The sequence below is a fragment of the Chionomys nivalis genome, chromosome 20 (assembly GCF_950005125.1).
Source record: "Chionomys nivalis chromosome 20, mChiNiv1.1, whole genome shotgun sequence".
Lineage (NCBI taxonomy): Eukaryota > Metazoa > Chordata > Mammalia > Rodentia > Cricetidae > Chionomys > Chionomys nivalis.
Genome location: NC_080105.1, coordinates 47,533,305 through 47,554,970, shown reverse-complemented (window position 1 = coordinate 47,554,970; position 21,666 = coordinate 47,533,305). Strand labels below are relative to the sequence as shown.

Sequence of the window (21,666 nt, the reverse complement as noted above, 5' to 3'; positions counted from 1 at the left end):
GACCGTATCCCACTGCCTGTATGCTCCATCATCACAGACTGTATCCCACTGCCCACGCTCCATCATCACAGACCGTATCCCACTGCCTCTGCTTCATCATCACAAACTGTATCCCACTGCCTCGGCTCCACCATCACGGACTGTAACCCACTTTCTGAGACATTTACTAACTGTTCTCTTTTCGTGTACTCAAGTCTTCAAAGACTGATTGTATTTCATATTTTATAGGGCATCTCAATTCAGACTAACAGTTCAACTTGCCCAGTCACATGGGGCTAGTGGTTGTGTAAAGAATGTTATGCACAAACGGTCACATCTGCAGATGAGGAAACTGTATAGAATATGTATGTGAGCATGAGTGTGAGCTTGTGTAGCACGGTGTGCACACAGAGGTCAAAGGACAACTCTGGAGTCCATTCTCTCCTTCCACCGTCATGTGGGTGATCATGTTACCTGTGAGCCATCTAGCCAGTCGCACATTTCTTTCTTCCCCATCACCTAACATTAACTAGAATTTACTGAATCAAATTAGTCTGGGCTCTAAATAAAGCGAAAGAAACATAAGCTGCCCCACCCCTCCAAGTTGGGAACTTACATGCACGGCTGACTCCTCTTTCTCCGTCTTTTGGCATGTCTCCTTCTCTAAACCTGAAAGACAGAAAGCCATTTTCATACGAACTGCAAGGAATGGGTTCCTTTGTTCCTGGTGAAGACCAGGCAACTCCAGTGCACACTTAGAACAACAGAACACAGAACGTAAAGATTCCTAAAAGGTGTGCTGGCTTTCTTGAACTCTCATGTCAAAAGCGCACAGGCTTGCCTTGCAGAGTTAGCCACAGCTGTCAACCCTCCAGCTGAAGGAATGGCAGGTCTGCCCCCTTGTGTCCACTGGAAATTCAGCGAACACTGAATCCTACTCTATTTCTAAATCTGAGCACATTTAAATTCTGGCTCGGGAGGACACTCTCACTATAACACATGCAGCAGATAAAACTGCCGTAAGTCCAAGCTCATTGTCATCTAGCTGGGTTCCCTCCCATCGGGCCTACTTTTCCGATATCAGGTGACATTGGGGGGCGGGTCAGACAATGACTATATCTCTGAAGGAAATTTAAAATTTAGAAAATCACACAAAAAATAAAGCTAAAAAATCTCCTTGTCGCAACATTTGAATAGTAAACCTCTCCTGTCCGCAAGCTGACCATCTCAGGCATCAGACACAGTGCAGAAATGACCACAAACAGAAGCTGAGGCGGTGGGGTAGAGGGTGGGGTCAGGGTAACTTGTTCTGTTTGGACTTTCTACCTGCTTTCCGGGGTTAGTAACAGGTTATGACCTCCAACGTTCCCCTTCTCTAAATGTATGACTGTCCACAAGAATTTCAGCAGGGGCTGGAGAGGCGGCTCAGTGGTTAAGAGAACACACTGCTCGCGCAGGTTCCTAGCACCTACGTCATGTCAGGAGGCTCACATCAGCCCGGAACTCCAGCTCCAGGGGACCGGAGGCTTCTGTCCTCCACAGGCACCTGTGCTCACATGCACATACCTATACCATACAGACAACCATTTTTAAGCTGGGTGCAGGGGTCTGATGAGAATGGCTCCCCATATATTTGAGAGTTTGGTCACCAGTAGGTGGAACTGTTATTTGGGAAGGATTAGGAGGTGTGGTCTTCTTGGAGGAGGTGTGTCACTAGTGGCAAACTTTGAGGTTTCAAAAAGCCTATGCCATTCCCAGTTAGCGCCTCCACCTCCCTATCTCTCTCTCTCTCTCTCTCTGCCTTGCTGTTACTGTCTCAACACAGAAGCTCTCTGCTTCTCGAGCGCCATGTCTGCCTGCTGCCACACTCGCTGCCGTGAGGTCATGGACTTCAACTCTCTGGAAACTTGAGCCCCTACATTATGTTTTCTGTTATGGTGTCTTGTCACAAAAATAGAAAAATAACTAAGAAGAACCGGTACGAGGGCATGGTCTCTTGCTGTGGCAGAGGAAAGTGGTTAAACACTGTAAAGGGGGCTTGGCCATCTAGTAGGAGCTTGGAAAAGAACAATGCTGGTTGCAGTGTGGACAATGGAGGCCCAGCTCAGGAGGTTTTAGAGGGAACAATATTAGCAGCTGGCCTCGATACCATTCTTCTGATATTTAGGCAAAGAACATGGCTGTTTTTGTCTTTGTTGTAAACTAAGTGTTTTGGATTAATTTCACTGGCAGAGAAAATTTTAAGACAATCTACTGATTACGTGATGCAGTTATTAGCGACCCCTCTTATGCGGATCTACAATGAAAAAAGAGAAATGGGGGAAAAAGAAATGCAAAATGTACAGACTGGGGAAAAAAAGAACACCAGGAAATGTAGTGGTAGGGCCATGGCTGGTGCTGAAACAGAAGGAGAAATGAATTAAAGGGTGAGACCCTAGCCAGCTAATCCTGCAGTCTGTGAAAAGGAAAAAGCCAAGGAATTATGCGTTCCTAAAAGGCACCAACAAACAAAGCTGATGCTGATGTAATTAACAGAGAAGACAGGTGCCATTCTAAGCAAGCAGCAGAATCTGGCATCAAAGGCACACGGTCCTAGCGTCAGGAAGGATACAGGTGTAGAGGGATTGTTCACTCTCCCTGCGAGGTTAAGGAGAGTCATGAGGTCAGCTGTAGAGCAGGGAGCCCCTGCAGGGAAGCTCTGAGAGGTGGCTACGGGAAACTAACTGTGAAGGTGAAGCCCGGAGTGCAGTGGAGACTTCAGGATGCTGGAGATGCCTCAGGCTGCAGACAGAGAGTGGAACCAGCCTAGAAGTGTGTTGCGAGAGAAGAGCCAGCCAAACCCTCTAGCCTCGGACAGAATTACAGGATTTCCAGTTTGCCATTTCCTCACTCTTCCCAATGCCTCCCTTTTGGAATGGTAATGCATAGTCTGTGCACTGTATATTAGAAATATGTAATTTGCTTTTTGACTTTAAAGTCTTGAGACTCAAGAGAGTAAAGGGACACTTTTGAAGCTGAACTAAATACATTTTCGCACAATGATATAGCTACAAGCCTATGGGGGCCAGAGTGGAAGTGGAAGGTCAAAGGAATGACTCTCATAAGCTCATCTACTGAATGCGTGGTTCCCAATTGGAAGGACTGGGGGTGTGTCCTTGTGTCGCCGGGCCATCCCTACTTAGTCCCTCCTCTCCCTGCCTTGCAGTTGTTGTCTCCGTGCTTCTCAGTGCCCGCGGCCATGATGCTCATGGACTCCAACCCTCTGGAAGCATGAGCCCCAAAATTAAATGCTTTCTTTTACAGGTGGCCTCGGCTGTGCTATTTTCTCGTAGTAATAGGTGAGCCCCTAAGACACTGTACATGGTGGCATAAACCTGCAATCTCAGTACTTGGGAGACCAGGTCAGAGAAATACTACACAGTAGAGGCCGGTCTGATCTGTGTAAGTGCTCTAGGCCAGTCAGCAGGTTATGGAGCTAGGCCCTATCTCAAAAAACAAAAATAAATAATTAGTTTCAGTTAGTGTGGAAAAAAAAAGAAAAGAGAAGAGAAAAATCAAGACCAAACCCTATACTTTTCTGTTTGTTTGGCCTTCATTTTAGAAGGTTTTTGTGCCGGGCGATGGTGGCGCACACCTTTAATCCCAGCACTCGTGAGGCAGAGGCAGGTGGATCTCTGTGAGTTCGAGACCAGCCTGGTCTACAGAGCTAGTTCCAGGACAGGCTCCAAAGCCACAGAGAAACCCTGTCTCGAAAAACCAAAAAATAAATAAATAAATAAATTAAATAAATAAATAAATAAATAGGTTTTTGTACTTTGTAAAACTTACTTAAATATGGGCATGATGATATTTATCTATAATTCCAACACTCAACTGATAGAAGCAAAGGATACTGAATTTAAGGCCAGCCTGGGCTACACAGCAAGTCTGACTCAACAAAACCAAGGGTTGGGGAGATAGCTCAGTGGCGCATACACAGGGCCCTGGGTTCAATACCCAGCACTGCAGAGACAGAAACGATCCAACAAAAAGAGCCTCATAATATAAGTTTGTGATTTTTCTCTTGGTCTCACTTTTGCTGCATCAGCGTTAGCTATGAACCCTGCAAAAGAGGACACAAATGCTTTCCTGGACCAGTGGCATGGCCTTGCCAGCGGGCTTAGCAACGGGTAGAAAGTAAGCTGCGAGAGAAAATGCCAACAAAGCACTAAAGGCCGCCACAGGCAAGCACCCCGCCTCCACCTCAGAACGTCTGGAAGCTCAGTAAGCATGACAGCTAGCTCCAAAACGACACGTGCAGAACATATTTACAGGCCACTCGAGGATTGACCGTGCCGAAACAAAACAAGGAAAACTTCAACGGCATCTCCTGGGCACCCTCCCCACTCCTCCCTATGTCCACCCAGGACTGTGTTAATAATATGTCTGTGTCTCCTCCAGTAAAGAACAAATACAGATCTGCACCCGAACTGTCCCTCGGGTGATTGCCATGGACCTTCCGGCATGCCTTTGCTTCTGTGCCCACTTCTGAGGATGAAGATGCCAGGCTTATGGGAGACACAGGAACATCGGAGCATCCCCAGGCTCACCTTTCACCTCTGCCCCGGCTGGTTTCTGACCGCAGGATGTGGACGCCAGTTTCTCCTCATCGGTAGCGTGGCCGTCCCTATTAGAAATGTCTGAGATCTGCGAGATCACAGCCCCTTCATCCTGGGGAATGCAACAGAGAAGATATTGTCCTTCAGAAGGGCAGTCATGGAGACCAGTGACATTTCTAGAGTGGAGTATGTAGCTGTGACTGCGGGCTCGCCACAGGTCCAAAACCTACAACACTAGGAGAAAGCTTCAGTCTTTCAAACATGAAATGTTGTTTCTAGAGCTTCACTTCTGTGGCCTGGGCCTGCAATTTTAAAAGTTATGCTTTTCTAACCTAAGCATGAAAGTTTAAGCACTTCAAGAGCTCTGAGGTAGGAGATCCATTGTTCTTGCATATAATCCCCCTCCTCGGTTCAAGTACACTCGCCTCACTGTGCAGTACCAAGTTCTTAGTCACAGTCAAGAACTTTCAGAACAAGTATTTTTAATAATGACCAACTATCTCTCAGGGAGCACATTGGAATAACCGGAAATGGCACCATCAACACCTGCATATGCTGAATACTAACCTGACTTATTGTAACTCAAGTTACTCTGCTGATTCGATATCCTACCACACATTCCAAAACTCCTCAGACGAGTCCTTCAGCAGCCAAAACTGGATGGCAATTTCTCCCTCGAATCTGTTTGCACTCCACTTCCACCGAGAACTTATCTCATGGAGGAAGGAGTGAGGGGGGGGGATGGACAAGATCAAAATACACCGTGGATATATAGAAACTGTCAAGAACAGATAAAATATTCGCTGGAGCTCGCCCACCCAGCAAGGCTGACTGGCCAGCAGGCCCCAGGACGCCCTGCCTCCCCAGCACGAGGATGGCAGGCATCACTGCCGCTCCTGTTTTTTTCAGAGGTGCTAGGAATTGAACTCAGGTCCTCATGCTTGCATAACAACAAATTACCAACTGAGCTCCAGCCCTAAAAAGTCTTTTTTTTTTTTTAAGGTCTTTAATTTCTCTGCTTAAAAATACCATATCCTCTTTCATTATAAGTCTCTGAGTGTTAAATTGTTTTTATTCTGTCGGGTTATTGCTATAATCACTAATGTACAAATTATCCTTAAAATATTGTGAGATTTATAAGACTTGTCAAAGGCAGGGGGCAGTGAGATGACTCAGCAGGTAGTGGAGCTTCCACCAAAGCTGGTCTGAGTTCAATTCCCAGAACTCACAGGGCGGCGGAAGAGAACTCCTGGGACAAGCTGCTCGCTGACGTCCACACAGGGTCTACTCGGGCACTTGTGAGAGCACATACACAAAATAAGTAAATAAGCGAGTTAAAATGGTTTTGAAAATTATTCACAAAAGCAGATTTTGTTGAACTAATTACTCTAAAGCTTTTACAGCCTAACACTTAAGGGTCTTATTATGTAGCCCAGGCTGGTCCCCTGCCTCCCAGGTACTAGGACTCAAGCCCTGGCCACCGCACCTAGCTGGATTTTTTTCTTTATTAACTGCAAAGAAACCTTACAGTTTGTGTTGCCTGCTTTGGCAAAACTTTTCTTTCATGTAATTGTAAAGAAGAATTTGTATTATCAAAAAAGAATTCCAATTGCAGACTCGACCACTCCTTTTAAAGGGTCTCACACTACAGTTGTTGGTACAAACGGCACAAGATACACTTAACTGCATCCTATTAACCCGCATGTGTTTCTATAATCAAATAAGGCCTCAATCAATAAAAAGATGGCATCACAGACCTGTGTGCTCTAGTTTGGGGTTTTTTATTTGTTTCTTAATTACTCCATATATTCCTGTATGTATATCATAAACCACTAGGATAAAATAAGAATCAGTACCAATTTACTTTCTGGATTCCATCTTTATAATTATAATCAGGAACAGCATTCAAAGCCATGATAAGATCTATTACTGAATTAAGAAGAAGAAGAAGAAGGAATTTTATATTAGACACATCTCGACTCTCTGAACCCTTTTCCAGGTTCAATGCCCAGCCTCTCCCAGACTTACTTTCAGGTCCTCCATTTTGTTGAAGGCAACAAATCGGAAAGCCACCTGAGCCTTAGTAAGGATAAAATAAAAAGCTATCCCGTCCGTTATCAGAGTCCCCACCCTTTATAGAACTGACACCAAAATGTCACAGCATCTCTGGTGACCTGCGCACTGGGCTGACAACAGCAAAATGTGCTGCCCCGCCCCCCACTAAGAGAGTTGTCTTTCTTTTTCTTAATGATTTCCTTTTATTTCAAATGCATTGGTGTTTTGCCTGCATGCATGTCTGTGTGAGGGTGTCAAAGGCCCTGGAACTAGAGTTAAAGATGGCTGTGAGCCGCCATGTGAGTGCTGGGTCCTCTTGAAGAGCAACCTGTGCTCTCAACCACTGAGCCAGCTCTCCAGGCCCCAAGCCTTCCTGAATAAGTTCAGGACACTGAGGATCTAAAAATTGTTTTCCTTAAGTCTGACTCCTCAGACACGCCCACAGGACAAAACCCATTCTGGCGACCAGTACAGACTTACCTGAGAACACGTATCCAAATCAAGAGACTGAGTTTCATATTTCTTCACCTTGCAGCCACTCCTAGAAATGAGAGGAACAGACAAGCCAGGTTGGAATCCCAGCGACTACTTTCCAGGCATGAGATGGAGCAGAGCACAGGGTGGAGGGCAGAAGCCAAAGCGCATAGCACCATGATCAGACATTTGCATGGGAGAGCTGTGGAGACGATGCAGACCCTAGAGACCCACGGCCTGGCTCATTCTCCCGCAAGACCACCTCACTCGAGTCTATGGATTGCCAGATACCCCGCATGTTTAATTACACACCACAAACAAACAAACAAAAAGGCACCTTTCTGAGATTCAAGTACTGCTAAGAACAGCCTGGGCAGCTAGAGACAGCAGTTATGACCTTTACTCGCTTGGCTTTGACGTTCATCAGAAGAATCACCACGCTAGACCAGAGTCTTTGAAAAAAATCTTTATTGCACTAAAAACCACAGAACTCTCCGAAGACAGCTCCAGTCTAGGCCTGGGCACTTACAGAAAGGAGCCATGGCCAAAGGAAAGTAAAAAGAAACAAACCATTCGGAAGTAGTCAAGTGGGAAGGCGGGAAACCAAGTACCACGTACTGTACAATACCCAGGAGTGAGGAAAACTTGGCCATCTGTTATTTTTAGACTAGTACATAATTTGTAATCACAAGACTATTACAGATTCTTCTATGTTTTAAGGAACTTAAAATATTCAGAAAAAAAAAACCCACACCATTGTGACCAACAAAAGAAAAACAAGCATTTCCAATTTGTTTTCCTTTCATGGAAGAAAAGAGAAAACACAGACAAGTATATAAATTACCAGAGTGTACAAGGTCACTAATTCGTGGTCTTCTTCACCCACTGTTCTAAGTGTCACCAAAATTACGTTTACTTGGTAAAAGTTATTACCTGCTCTAAGACAGCAGCCTTATCCTACCAAAAGAACCAATCTAATTATTCGAACAACAGTGAGCAGCAGAGCAGGCCTTCAAATCACTGCTGAATGACCAGGGCCAGGCCAGCTTTGGTTCACAGTGCCACAAGACACATGCTGAGTAAGCCGGGGCACACGCTTTTTGCACCCAAGGTGGAAAAAGCAATATCCAGTCCTTTAGGTCCAGACAATTGCAAGGCTAAGCTGACTAAGATGTGGCAAATGAAAGGCAATTTGACAACGTCAGACAGAAGCTAACATGCGGGGACTGAGGAGGGAGGGGACTAAGAGTCCCAGGGACAAACAGGACCTAGAGCAGAAGTACTTACAACAGAAAACAGAGAAATTTCACTTGCTCAGTAGTCCTGATGCATCAACAAGTCAGACAGAAAAAGACACACAGACGGAAAAGAGTCATGTGAAAACCGGAACGTTTATCCTTTGTCTGGTAGACGTTAAAGTTGCATAGACCTTGATATCAAGTGACACACAAATTAAAAACATATTCAAGCCAGGCACGGTGGTGCCTGCAGGCAGATCTCTGGGAGTTCAAGGCCAAGCTGACCTACAAAGTCAGTTCCCAGCCAGCCAGGGCTGCACAGTGAGGCCTTGCTTTAAAACAAACAAAACGCCAAAAACAAAATATTAAAATTTTTATAACAAGTTATATTCATGAATGTTAGCCCTGGCGAATGAATGACGACAAGACCTCAGTTTTCTCGGAGTAGAGAGAGATGCAAACACTGAGAAATGTTCTGGGTTCAGTCTCAGAGATGACAAGTGAGGCCCTCGTGCACGGAGGTGTGCAGCACAAAGAAACAGCACTTCACTACTGGGCACACTCACCCTGACTATGCAAGACCAGGTAAACGGCAATGCCTGAACAAAAGTACAGATGGAAAGACACCTGGCTGACCCCACCAGCGGGGTCACTAAGCAACTTAGGTGAGCCAAGCACGGTGCAGTATGTCTGTAACTCAGCGCTATGCTGGCTAAGGCAGGAGGGTCCACAGTCACAGGTTAGCCTGAATTTTATACTACGAGACTCTGCTTTCCCATCATTTGTATGATTTGCTCTGCAAAATCCTAACCATACTGTACTGTCTCTATGTAAATACACCTTCTTGAATGTTCCAAGAAACTAACCAGCCACTGTGGATGTTAACTATGCTTCAGTCTTTTCAAAAGTGGAGGCCTCTGCTGTCCGGGTCCTAACACTGCCCAAGAGCTCAAGCACTCTTTGTACAAGAAAAGAATTCTGCCTGGGTATAATTTTTTTTAAATTAAATTTGTGTAATCTATTGGACCAATAAACTTACTCCACAAAAATGGAACAGTAGAAAGCACCACCAGGTGAAGACGGCAGGGCTCAAGAGTTGGCATTTCTTGGTTCTAAACACTAGGGACAGAGTCAGGTCTCCTTCCTGAGCCCAGATCTCATCTTAGAGCAAGACCTCGCCTTCAGCCTGCAGCTGGAAAGAAGGCACTTAAAGACTATGGCTTGGGCAGGCATCTAGGAGCAAAGCACCAAGGGAGCAACACCCCCAAGATGAACCCCAAGTGCTGCCCAGACATGAAAGTCAAGAGAGGTCCGCACGAACAATCAGTGACAGTGTTCAAAGTCCATTTAACTGCTCCTGTGTAGCCCACGAGCAGATTTAGGACTCCTGTACTTTATTTCCCCTGAACAGACCAGCAACACTCACGACTGACTGTTGGATGGCTTAACTTTCTTGAAATTAGTATTTCTACTCTTTAACCCTCTGCATATTTTTCTTTCCCATTCAATTCATAATCAGGTGGTTTTAAGACACAGTAATTGTTGAAGAGTATTTCCTGGGGCTGGAGAGAAGGCTCAGATGTTAAGAGCACGGGCTGCTTTTCCAGAGCACCCAGGTTTGGTTCCCAGCACCATGGAGACTTACAATGGTCTCTAACTCCAGCTCCAGGGGATCTGATGCCCCCGTCTGCCCTCTGCAGGCACCAGGCATGAAAGCTGTACATAGACATACACGCAGGCAACACCCCCAAGTTTCCCTAGCCAATCTAATGACAACCACAAACGCACTTCCTTTCAGAATTTTACCTCCGTGTCACTGGCCCCTGCACCTAGTGTTTCACAAGATGTCACAGTTATAAAGAGGTACACTATCTTTTATTCAACTTGAGTTTCTTGGTAATGTAACCCTGTATCAAAATTAAAAATTTGAAATGGAATATGGCCTGAGGGATTACTCTGGAAATTCCTACACTAAACAAAGGTTCATCCCTGTTTCCCAGGAGAAGTAGGAGGTCGAAGAACACAGCACATTCACCCAGATTTTCCTGGCCATTTAGAATACTTTCAGTTCTCATCGCGGAAACCCACTAATGAACTAGAAACACACAAGGCAGCAAGAATTCTCATCACCACCACCACCAAAAGTCACGCCTTTCGGTTCCAGAGGACTGTTCTGGGCCATTTCTGACAGTGCTGACCTCAGACAGGTAACTATGGGATGTAAGATGGTGGCTGATACTGACACTCGAATTCCGGTACAGTGTGATTCTTGGAAACCTCAAATCTTGATTTCTTTCAAATAATTTTTTTAAAAAGTATCCCGGGTAGGGGGAGGGAGAGATGACCTGAACAAGTCAAGGATCCAGAGATGAGGTGGAAATCAACCAGGAAAGTTCTGGCGCTTCCAAAGGCACAGGAGAGGTAGGCAAAGACTACAGAGTGACGTGCCCCCCTTGAACCTCACACATTTATGATCGCAATTCACAGAAACCAAAAATAGCTGCCAGACTCCCAGAGAACACACCAGAGCACCACGCCCAGCACCCGCTGTCACTCACGTTATTAAACGCGACTTTGCCTTCTTGGGTGAGTCTAAGATTTCATTAACATGATTACCAGTGGGAGAACAAAAGGCGCTGCTTGTCAAAGCTGAGTCTGGCTTAAAGGGATCCGCAGATTCGTCAAAGTGGTGGGAGCCTTTGGAGGGGAACGGAGGCGAGCTCTGCAGAACAGGGCAGCTCCCAGAAGAATTAACGTTGGGGTGGCCCCATTTACTAGGATCTAGCTTAGGAGACGTTTGGGAGAGGGAGGCATCTTGAACTCTTGGGTCTGCAGGCTGTTCGACATCTACTGCTTGGCCGAGGCCATCTTTCCGTATGTTGGGTGTCAGTTTGTTAATAGGCTTCCTTGGAAGGGCATTCTTGGTCTCAACATTTTCCCCGCCGTCTGTAAAATCATACTCAAGCTTGGGAGGCAAGTTCCTGGACCCCTCCTGCAGCTCAAGCCCTGAGCCGCTGGAGCCATTACTGAGAGCATCCGCAGCTTCTTTAAGGTTAAGGGAAGATTTCAGGGCCCTGGCCCCTCTCAGCACAGTAGGATGTGTGTTCTTATCCAATTCATCAGGAGCCGACAGGGGAGAAGCCTTAGGGAGAGGCGACCCCTCCAGGATCATTTCAGTTTCAGAGGCATCGCCTCCGGCTGTCTTCTTCCTCAGAGAGACAGGTTTAGGCTTTCTTAGCTTGCTTCTGCTGGCCACCGGCTCTCCAGTCTTCAGCCTGCCTTCTGTAAAAGCCTCAAATGTAGCCCCCATGCCTCCTTCTGTCACTGGCTTGTCCTGAGTGGCTTCTGATGCCCTGCCTGAGAGTGCAGGTCCACAGCCATAGGCGGCTTTTGTTCCTAGAGCCGCTGGGTCATCTGTGGTACTCCTGGTTTCTACTGAAAATGGCCTCACTACCGAGACCTTACAAACATCATGTTTGGTTTCTCCTTTGGCATCCCCGACTGAGTGAGCATCAGCGGTCGTCTGTGGCGCATTTTCTGAAGATCTAGAACATGGATCAGGTGAACACTTTTCGATTACTTTTGCTATGGACTGTTCAGTGGTTTCTGTTGATTCTAGAAAAGGAGAAGAAGAAAGAAAGCTATTAAAGAATCCTTTCCACCTCTGGTACAGAGTCTGCATGGTGTGACTTCATCATAACAAGCAAGGACTCCTACTCTTAGCTCAGCCGTGATGGCAGTTTCATCTTTAACAAATGCCTTTAATCCCAGCACTTGGGAGGCAGAGGCAGGTGGATTTCTATGAGTTCAAGGCCAGCCTGGTCTACAGGGTTCCAGGATAGCCAGGGCTACATAGAGAAACCCTGTTTAGAAAAAAAACAAAAAAACCAAAAAACAAAAAAAATCCCAAATATCCCTTGACTAAAACATAAGCCATTAAGAATTGTCATTTTTTTCCCCTTGTAACATTTATCTCTAGGCTAAAACAACAATCCCCCCAACTACTTGTAAACAAAATTATTTCTTAATTTTGGTTTTACAGAAATATGCAAAATTACTACAAGGGCATTAGTGGGGGGGTTTCAAACACAAGCTAAGGGCTTCCCTGACTCTAACATGAAACAATAGTTTATCAACAGAAACTGATGATCCTCCTGCCTCAGCCTCCCCAGTGCTAGAATCACAGGTACACACAGGAGAGCCCTGCTCTCCCTCACTTTCTCTGAGTGTAACCACACGGGGACTTCTCAACTGTCCTCCAAATATGCTTAAAATATTCTGCAAATGGCATTAAGGCTGTGTTTAGCTATAAACATTATAGAGAAGCTGTTGATACTAGTCATCAAACATTTTCTTTATTCTCAAAGAATTTTATAAAAAGAAACCAAATGTGGCCAAATCTTGATAAGTCCACCCAGGGATGTGTGGAAAGGAATTTATCGTACTGTTATCCCATGGCCTTAAGCTTTTTTCATAAACTTTATTATTAAAAAAGCTTGCAAATAAAACCCATCACGCCCCCAAATTAACTAGTTCCTATGTCTACACATCTCAGTGAGCCAATGCAGTCAGCGCAGCCACTCAGAACTGGAAGCTGGAGCTTCACGTTACGTTTCATACGTCCACTATCAAATAGACTTTATGCATTTATCCGTCACCAAAAGCAAAGAAATCTGTAACAAAGAAAACAACTAGATTTCCATTTGAAGAAGAGAAGGAGGAAGAACTGTATTATACATGGATTTCTCAGGAGATATTTTTATTTTTATATATTTTTAAAAATATTTATTTATTATGTATACAATATTCTATCTGTATGCCTGCAGGCCAGAAGAGGGCGCCAGACCTCTTTACAGATGGTTGTGAGCCACCATGTGGTTGCTGGGAATTGAACTCAGGACCTTTGGAAGAACAGGCAATGCTCTTAACCTCTGAGTCATCTCTCCAGCCCCAGCTGAGATATTTTTAAACAATACTTTTAAATATTTCAATGTACTTTTCACCAAAAAGATTTAAACTCATGTGGAATCACTTCATGACCCATTTTTGAAAAATTTACATTTTCAAAATTAAAAACAATGAGATGAGGGACTGGAGCAAAGGCTCAGCAGATAAGAGCAGTGATTACTCTTCCAGAGGACCGGGGTTCAATCCCCAGCACCCACATGGCAGCTCACAACCGTGACCAGTGCTAAGGGACTGACACACTCAGACATATGCAGCCAAAACACTATACACACAAAGTAAAAAATAACTTTTTAAAAAGTAGAAGAACTGCTCGGGACTTTTAGCAATTCGACTTTACAACATTTCCCCTATTCTTTCAGACTTCTGGACGAGGTGTCCTTCCCATGAGGCAGACGGATGGACAATGAGTGGGGAGAGAAAAGCAGCTGGGACGACAGAAAAGGAGCTTCCTGCAGAGCCCTGCGACCTTGTCAAAGTCGGCTTTACCTTGAGACAGTTAGGTTGTGATTAAATAGCTTACCCAGCTGCAGTGTGGGAATGGAATCTACTGGAAGGAGCTGAAAATGAACAAAGCTGTAATTTTCTGGGGTTTCCACCAGAGTGTTGCTCATTAACAGAAAGTTATGTAACATTTGGGAGAAAACAAGGAGGTGAGATTGGTGAGGCCTGGTGACAGACCGGATATGGGCTGGGGTGGGAGTATCATAGGCCGCCTGTGGCATTAGCTTATCAAACTGAAGTTAGGTAGGACGCTCCAGTGAGTCTGGGAAATGCTCAAGAGGTTGCCTACTAACGCCAGTGAGTTTTGCCTAAGTTTTGCTCCTAACCACTGAGCCTTCGCTCCAGTCCCTCTTATAACTTTTTTTTTTTTTTTTTTGGAAAATATAAATTTTCAAAAATCATCACTGAGTGTTTGGTTGAAAGTGAGACCCCAGCCCCAACATCCCTATATCCAATAAGTCCGGGATGTTTGGATGAAAGTGTCACCCCAGTCCCTGGCCAGTGAAGCAGGAATGGAGCAGGAAAGCTCTATTTCAAGCCCCTCCCCCGCCAAGCGCTAACCCCTCCCCAGGGAGGGTCAGGACCACTCCCACAGGCTATTTAGGTCACCGCCCAGAAAGGGAACACGTGGTCTCCCCAGCTCTCTTCCTTTCACCATGATTACCCAGGCCACCTGGGAGCGCTGCATTAAACGTGGGCATCTTTATTTGATCTAATTTGGTCTGACTGGAATTATTTGCGTCAGCAGAGAGGCTTGTCTTAAGAAATATACCTAACAATGAGGTGATTCCACACAAGTTTAAATCTTTTTGGCGAAAAATACATTGAAATATTTAAAAGTATTGTTTTAAAAAAAAAAAAATCTCAGCTGCTGGGCAATGGTGGCGCACACCTTTAATCCCTGCACTTGGGAGGAAAACAGGCGGATCTCTGAGTTTGAGGCTAGCTTGGTCTACAGAGTGAGTTCCAGGACAGCTAGGGCTACACAGAGAAACCCTATCTCGAAAAATCAAAAATAAATTCACAAATAGATAAATAAATATAAAAGGGGCTGGAAATATTTTTCTCATTGAAGCCATGGCTATAGATACCCTTAAAAAACAAAAAACAAAACACATTGACTACTATTCAAGTCCAAGCCATTGCTACCCCACACTTTCACCTTGAGTTCTAACATATTTAAATCCAAATTGTTAAAATAGATGTCAGTCCTTAAGTTTACTTTAAAAGGTTAACCCAATGTAAGACCTAAACTTTATCTACCCATGGAAACCGACCACGGGCTTGCTGTGGAACGGCTGCCTACCACATGCTGCGCTTTCCTGTCACCCACGACCAGATCAGCAGTCGTGCTGGTTAGGGACAAAAAACTTTAAGCAGTGTTTGGGTATCACAGGAGCAGTGGACGAGGGAAGGAAAAACACAGTACGGAGCACCCTCACCCAGCCTCGGCCTCCAGCCTCCAGACAACTGAAGGAGCCTTCCTTGCCAAGGGACATTCTCCTCCCTGGTCATTCCTCTGCCATCTCTGGGCATGTGCCAGGTAAATGAACCCACCCCTTCCTTCATCTAGGCACTGCGGACCCCACTTCTAACAGCACATCTCAGCGCCAGTAAAACATCTTCACTGGGTAGTGAGAGTAGTAATTGTCAATTAACCAGCTTGTGAAGCTGTACAAATATAAAAACAAACATTAAAAAATTGTCAGCCAGGCCATGCCTTTAAACCCAGCACTAGGAGGAAGAAGCAGGCTCTGGATTTGAGTTCCAGGTTAGCTCCAGGGCAGCCAGGGCTACCCAGAGAAACCTGTCTCAAAAGAAAAAAAAAAAAAAAAAAAAGAAAAACTCTCTCTTTGAAAAGACGAATTTGCTGAAGTTTCATTCACGCCCACCACCAACTGCGAGTGTCCCAAGAGCAGCTGCCCAGTATAACTGCCTCTGCCCTAGGACAGAAACTTCAAGTCTAACGCCACCTCCCTCTCAGAGATGAACAAAACATCTGCTACCCCATCTCAGGCCAGTTTTAGCCAGATTCAGCCTTGCTTCTCCCCTGAAAGCGCCCTTACATAACAGCTGCTTTCCGCTCACAGAACCCCTGGCATTCCTTGCTAGTGCAGGAGCTCCTTCCCCACAGCCAGTGTGAGCGCTGAGCTTGATTCTGACAAACTAGGCAGTCGCTAGGAATGGATCAGGGATAAATTCAAAGCAAGCACAGAGGAATCCAGAACGAAGGCGCGGCTGCCTGTGCTGCACATTGCTGCTAACAGATCTCCTTCAAGACGGAAGAACTGTGAACCCCTGCAGGCCCATATTTCTATATGGTGTGGCAGCCAGGCTCTGAAGCCAGAGGCCTCACCTGAGGTGGTCACATAGCCCTGCAGACAGGCTGTCACTGCCCTAACAAAGGGTTAGGATGTTGTTTTGCTCCTTTCTTTGTAATTTAGAGGATGCCTGATGGAGATGCTGATTCAAGCCTATGTGACAGCTAGCATACACAGCAGACAGGTAGATGTGGACCTGACTAAAAGCCATTCACCTGGTTTCCTAGGAGACAGAATGCTGGTGTATTTCCCACTCGGTTTATGTTTTGGTGTAAAGGCTGTTTGGAGAATAAATGAGAGGAATTCTTCAGGAAGTGAACTCATGACTTCATGAGGGATCTCTGAGAATCTCCCTCCCGATAAAACCATGTGAGTTGTGTCTTTATTCATGTGCCTCCACGCCAGTCCAGAGAGTTTATGTTGGGGTCTGGTCAAGAGAAATAATTTATGGTCCGGGCTAGCACCAGACCCCGACAAAGCCCTCTGCTTTTCAGCATTAGATGCTTTACCCAACAGGAAGGATATTACGGTAGGCTTCGTCCCTCCCTCCTCAAAACACTGATAAAAGGAAGGGCATGGAATGCCAGGACATTAAAGACTGAGATAACTAAGGTACTGTTCTAGATTGTACACTAAGAATACTCTGGGCTAAAATACAAGTTCATAAAAGCCTTTTTGAAACCTTAGGAAAAAAGCAAGTATCATCACAAAAAATATTTTTATTTAAAAAATGTATTGTGTATGTATGTGTATGTGTGGGCATGTGTTCTACACACCTCATGGGGAAGTCTGAGGACTTTGTGGGATGAATTCTCTCCTTCCACTTTTACGTGAGACGGGCCTTAGTCACCAGACTTACATGGCAAACTCCCTCACCCGCTGACCTGTTCTTTGGGGTGGGGGTGGGGTTGCACACTACAGCCTGCCTGTAGTCAGAGGACAACCCAAGAGAGTTGGTTTTCTTCTTCCATGTGGGCCCTATGGACTGAACTCAGGCTGTCAGGCTATGCAGAAAACAGTGTTATTACTGAGCCACCTTTCTGAACTTGTTTTTGGAAAAAAGGTTTCACTCAGCAGCCCAGGATAGCCTCCAACTTGTGGCAGTCTTCCTGCCTCAGTACTATTTCCATGTGACAGAAATAATAACCCCTGCTGGACTGCAAGGCTTCTTGAAGCACCAGGAGGTGTGGCCTCTGAGACAACAGACTTTCAGGGCCAAGCTCAGTATTTCAGAGATGAAGGAAGTCACAGTCCTCTGCAGCTAGAAACAGAGTTACAGACTGAAAAGACCTCCTGGTGAGGCAATGGACTGGCGGGTGCAGCATCTGTGTCTGCAAAAGGGCAAAGACAGCCTCAAGAAACGACGCTGGATAGTTCCAGGAAAGGCTCCAAAACCACAGAGAAACCCTGTCTCGAAAAACCAAAAAAAAAAAAAAAAAAAAGAAAAAGAAAAAGAAAAGAAACAACGCTGGAGCAACTGGAAAGCTCTGTGTGAAAGAATAAAGCCGGACCACTTCCTTATCCAAACACAAAAATTAGCTGAAAATAGACCACAGACCTAACTAAAGAGATGAGCGCAAACTACAAAACTGTCCAAAGAAAGCAGAAGCAAAACCGGTACAGTGGCTCATACAGATAACACCAGCACTTGGGAGGCAGAGGCAGGAGAATCAGGAGTTCAAGGCTAGCCTCACCTACATAGTGAATTCAAAGCGAGCCTGTGCTATAGGGAGACTATCTCAAAGGAAAAAAAACTTCACATACACGTGCACACGCGTGCGTATACACACACACACATCTTATAGCTAGGCATGACATCGTGTACCTACAAGTCCAGCAATGTGGGAGTCTGAGACAGGAGGACGGAGAGTTCAAGAGGACGACTTGGTCTCTAAGAGTGAGACCTCATCTCAAATAACCAAGAGGGGGGCTGGAAAGATGGCTCAACAAAAAGCAAAAAGAGGAAAAACAAGGTAGGGAGGCAGGGTGAAGAAAAGCAAACGAAAGGGGAACAAGTATGAGCTGACATTTCCCTAAAGAACTTATAACAATATCCAAACGCCAGAAGTACATTGAGATGTAGAGACTTTGGTGAATTTTGGTGTGTTTTGTTTTGTTTCTGAGGGGAGGGTTGTTTTTAATTTACAAGTTTTTTTTTATAAATCCATAAAATTTCAAAAGAAAATATTCACAACCAGGGACACACCCAGCTCCATCGAAGTCCTAGTTTGACATTCTGAACTCCATAAACACATAAATGCAGAATATCCAATAACTACATGAAAAGATGCCAGAGACAATGACCCACTCAGGAATACAAACCATGCTATGGGAGCCACCTCACCTCTGCCAGGACAGACGGATAACAAATGTTGCACGTCTGTAATCCCAGCACTCGGAGAGTCCAAGGCCAGCCTGGGCTAGATAGTGAGACCCTGTACCTGGTAACATGAAAGTAAAACCATGCAGCCACTTGGAAAACTGGTCTGGCAGTTCTTCAAAATGTTAGCCACAGAGTTACCACAGAACCCAGCAATTCTACTTCTCAGTCTGCACATGGAGAAATGAAAATACATATCTACTAACAGAAAAAGCAACACTATTCGTAACAGTCCGCAAAATGGGAATAACCTACATTTCAAGCAGCCGATGAATGGGTAAATAAAAGGGAGTGAAGCATTGGTATTTCTATGACAAGGGTTGAGCTTTGAAAGCACTATGGTAGGGCTAGAGGAGCGCTCTCAATGGTTAGGAGCACTCTGAACTGTTGAGATCTTACAGAAGACTCGCCTACAGCTCCGGTACCAGGGGATCTGACACCCTCTACTGACCTCCAAGGGCATAAGACATGCTCACGGTGCACATTTGTACCTGTAGGTCAACACTCACACATAAAATAGAAATAAAGCCAGGTGTGGTGGCACACAACTTTAATCCCGGTACTCGGGAGGCAAAGACAGGTGGATCTCTGTAAATTCGAGGCCAGCCTGGTCTACAGAGCGAATTTTAGGATAGCTAGAGCTACATAGAGAAACCCTGTCTCAAAAACACTTAAAAAATAAACAAACAAATCTAAAATGACAGACTGTCACAAAAGACCACAGGATGTATGATTCCATATGCAAAAAATGTCCAGAATAAACAAATCTATTAAAAAAAAAAAAAAAACAAGATCATTATTTGCCTAGAACCAGAAGGGGATGGGTATAGTGGACAGAGAATAGACATAAGATTCTTCCGGAGATGGAAAAAACATCCTAAAAATTAGGTTGGGGTGAGAGTTAAAAGGATCATTTAGCACAGTGTAGTAGCAAAACACCTGTAATCCCACCCACTTGAGAAGCTGGGGTAAAAGGATCATGAGTTCAAGGCCATCTCAAGCTACATAAAGAGACCCCCCATCTCAAAACCAAAAACTTAAGGGCTGGGGCCATAGCTAGTGGTAGAATGATGGCCTAACCTATACAAGGTTCTGGATTTAAATTCCCAGTGATTAAAAAAATAATAATAATAAGACCATGGATGCTGGAGATGGCTAGCTAAGATTAAGAGGTTTCTCCCCTAGAGGACCCAGGTTCAACTCCCAGCACTCCCACGATGGCTCACAACCATCTGTAACTCCAGTTCCAAGGGCTCCAATGCTCTTCTTCTGGTCTCTGCAGACACCACGCATGCATGTGGTACACAGACAACAAGCAGACAAAACACCCATACACATAAAGTAAAAAAATCAATCAATCACTATATTTGCCAGATAGTGGCACACTTATTTAATCCCAGGACTCAGAAAGCAGAAGTGGAGGCAGGCAGATTCCTGTGAGTTCAAGATCAGTTCATTTAAATATCAAGTTTCAGGCCAGCCAAGGCTACACATGGTGAAACCCTGCTGAAAAACAAATACAACAACAAAACAAAAGACCCAAAAAAAAAAAAAAGTCTTTAAGATCACCTAATTGCACACAACTTTTTGAAAATGCCTGTACACGCCGGGCGGTGGTGGCGCACGCCTTTAATCCCAACACTCAGGAGGCAGAGGCAGGGGGATCTTTGTGAGTTTGAGGCCAGCCTGGTCTATAAGAGCTAGCTCCAGGACAGGCTCCAAAGCTACAGAGAAACCCTGTTTCGAAAAACAAAAACAAACGAACAAACAAAGCCTGTACACGTGTGTGAACATGTTCAGGTGTGTATATCTGCAGAAGCTGGAGGGCAGCCTTGGGTGTCACCGTGAGGAATGGCATCTACTTCCTTTGAGACAGGCTCTCGCATTGGCATGGAGCTCATGCCAGGCTAGATGGCCATAGAGGAGCCCTTTGGTGTTTGAATTCCTCCCTGACGTGTGTGCTGCTATGCCCGGTATGGTCTGGGAATCAAACCCAGACCTTCAGGGCGAGTGCTCTGCTGACTGCGCCATCCTCCAAGTGGTCCATCAAAAATCACTGGACAGAAGCAAACTGTGCTCATCCTACAGAAGATGGAGAGGGCTGTACTGCAGATTCACACCCGTCCTACATAAGTCGGAGAGGGCTGTACTGCAGATTCATACCCATCCTACAGGAAATGGGGAGGGCTGTACTGCAGATTCACACCCATCCTACAGGAAACAGGGAGGGCTGTACCGTAGATTCACACCCATCCTACAAGAAACGAGGAGGGCGTACTGCAGATTCACACCTGTCCTACAGGAAACGAGGAGGGCTGTACCGCAGATTCACACCTGTCCTACGGGAAATGGGGACGGGTGTACCGCAGATTTACCGTTAAGAAAATGTTCTAAATGACTGTTCATGTGTCACTCACAGGGACCCACACTTGAGGGGGCAGATCGCACTGCCACTCTGAGATTGTAAATCCTTCTTGAGGAAGCCCACATGTGCTAGTTAATTTCTATTTACAGAGAAGTGAAAATGATGTCACTCCTTCCTCCTAGACAGGAATAACCACACATATGAAACTGCCTGGAAACATGGCAGCTGCCGAGTCCAGAGGCTTTGTGTCTTTTGTTGGTGGTGGTGCTTTTTTTTTGGAGGGGGGGCTTTATTTTGCTTTCTGGGGACAAGACAATATAATGTACAATATATATACTACACAGGCCACACTGACCTCAAACTCAATCTTCCTGCCTCTATCTTTGCCTACCTTTGGATACTATTTTTAATTTGATTTTTTAAAGCTGAATACGTGTTTAGTAAAGATATGTCGGTATACGTTTAAGCACAAGGGTAAGAGCAAGGGTGCTGAAGAATTAAGATGTGCTCTATGGGGCATGGACATCGGCTTCCCTGAGCACTGGAGTTTATTAAAAGGTAAACACAGACGGTAAGAAAGAGGGGTGCTGGAGAAAGAAATGAGTCACCCAGGAAAGTTACTGCCATTCTGGATTCTAACTCCACTTTCTCCACACCCTCACATCCCCTGCGTTTGGCACTAAAACTTCTTGAGAAGCCAAGAGAAGCGGCTCACGTGTATAAGCCGAACACTCAGAGGCAGAGGAAGAAGGGGGCCAGGATTTTAAACCAGCCTGGGCTATAGTGT

General features: G+C 45.3%; 1 protein-coding gene across 5 annotated transcripts in view; it reads right to left on the bottom strand.

Annotated features, from left to right (window-relative positions):
- Tacc1 (transforming acidic coiled-coil containing protein 1) overlaps positions 1-21,666 on the bottom strand; it is a 99,875-nt gene that overhangs the window by 16,596 nt on the left and 61,613 nt on the right. For 2 of the 5 annotated variants that reach the window (XM_057752141.1, XM_057752139.1), the window contains 5 exons: positions 10,903-11,959; positions 8,394-8,429; positions 7,113-7,173; positions 4,569-4,689; positions 596-648 (listed from right to left, as the gene is read on the bottom strand). In XM_057752141.1, coding sequence (XP_057608124.1) covers positions 596-648; positions 4,569-4,689; positions 7,113-7,173; positions 8,394-8,429; positions 10,903-11,959 — 1,328 coding nt within the window. The remainder of the gene's footprint in view (positions 1-595; positions 649-4,568; positions 4,690-7,112; positions 7,174-8,393; positions 8,430-10,902; positions 11,960-21,666) is intronic. The other 3 variants (XM_057752143.1, XM_057752142.1, XM_057752140.1) reach the window with 2 other exon arrangements.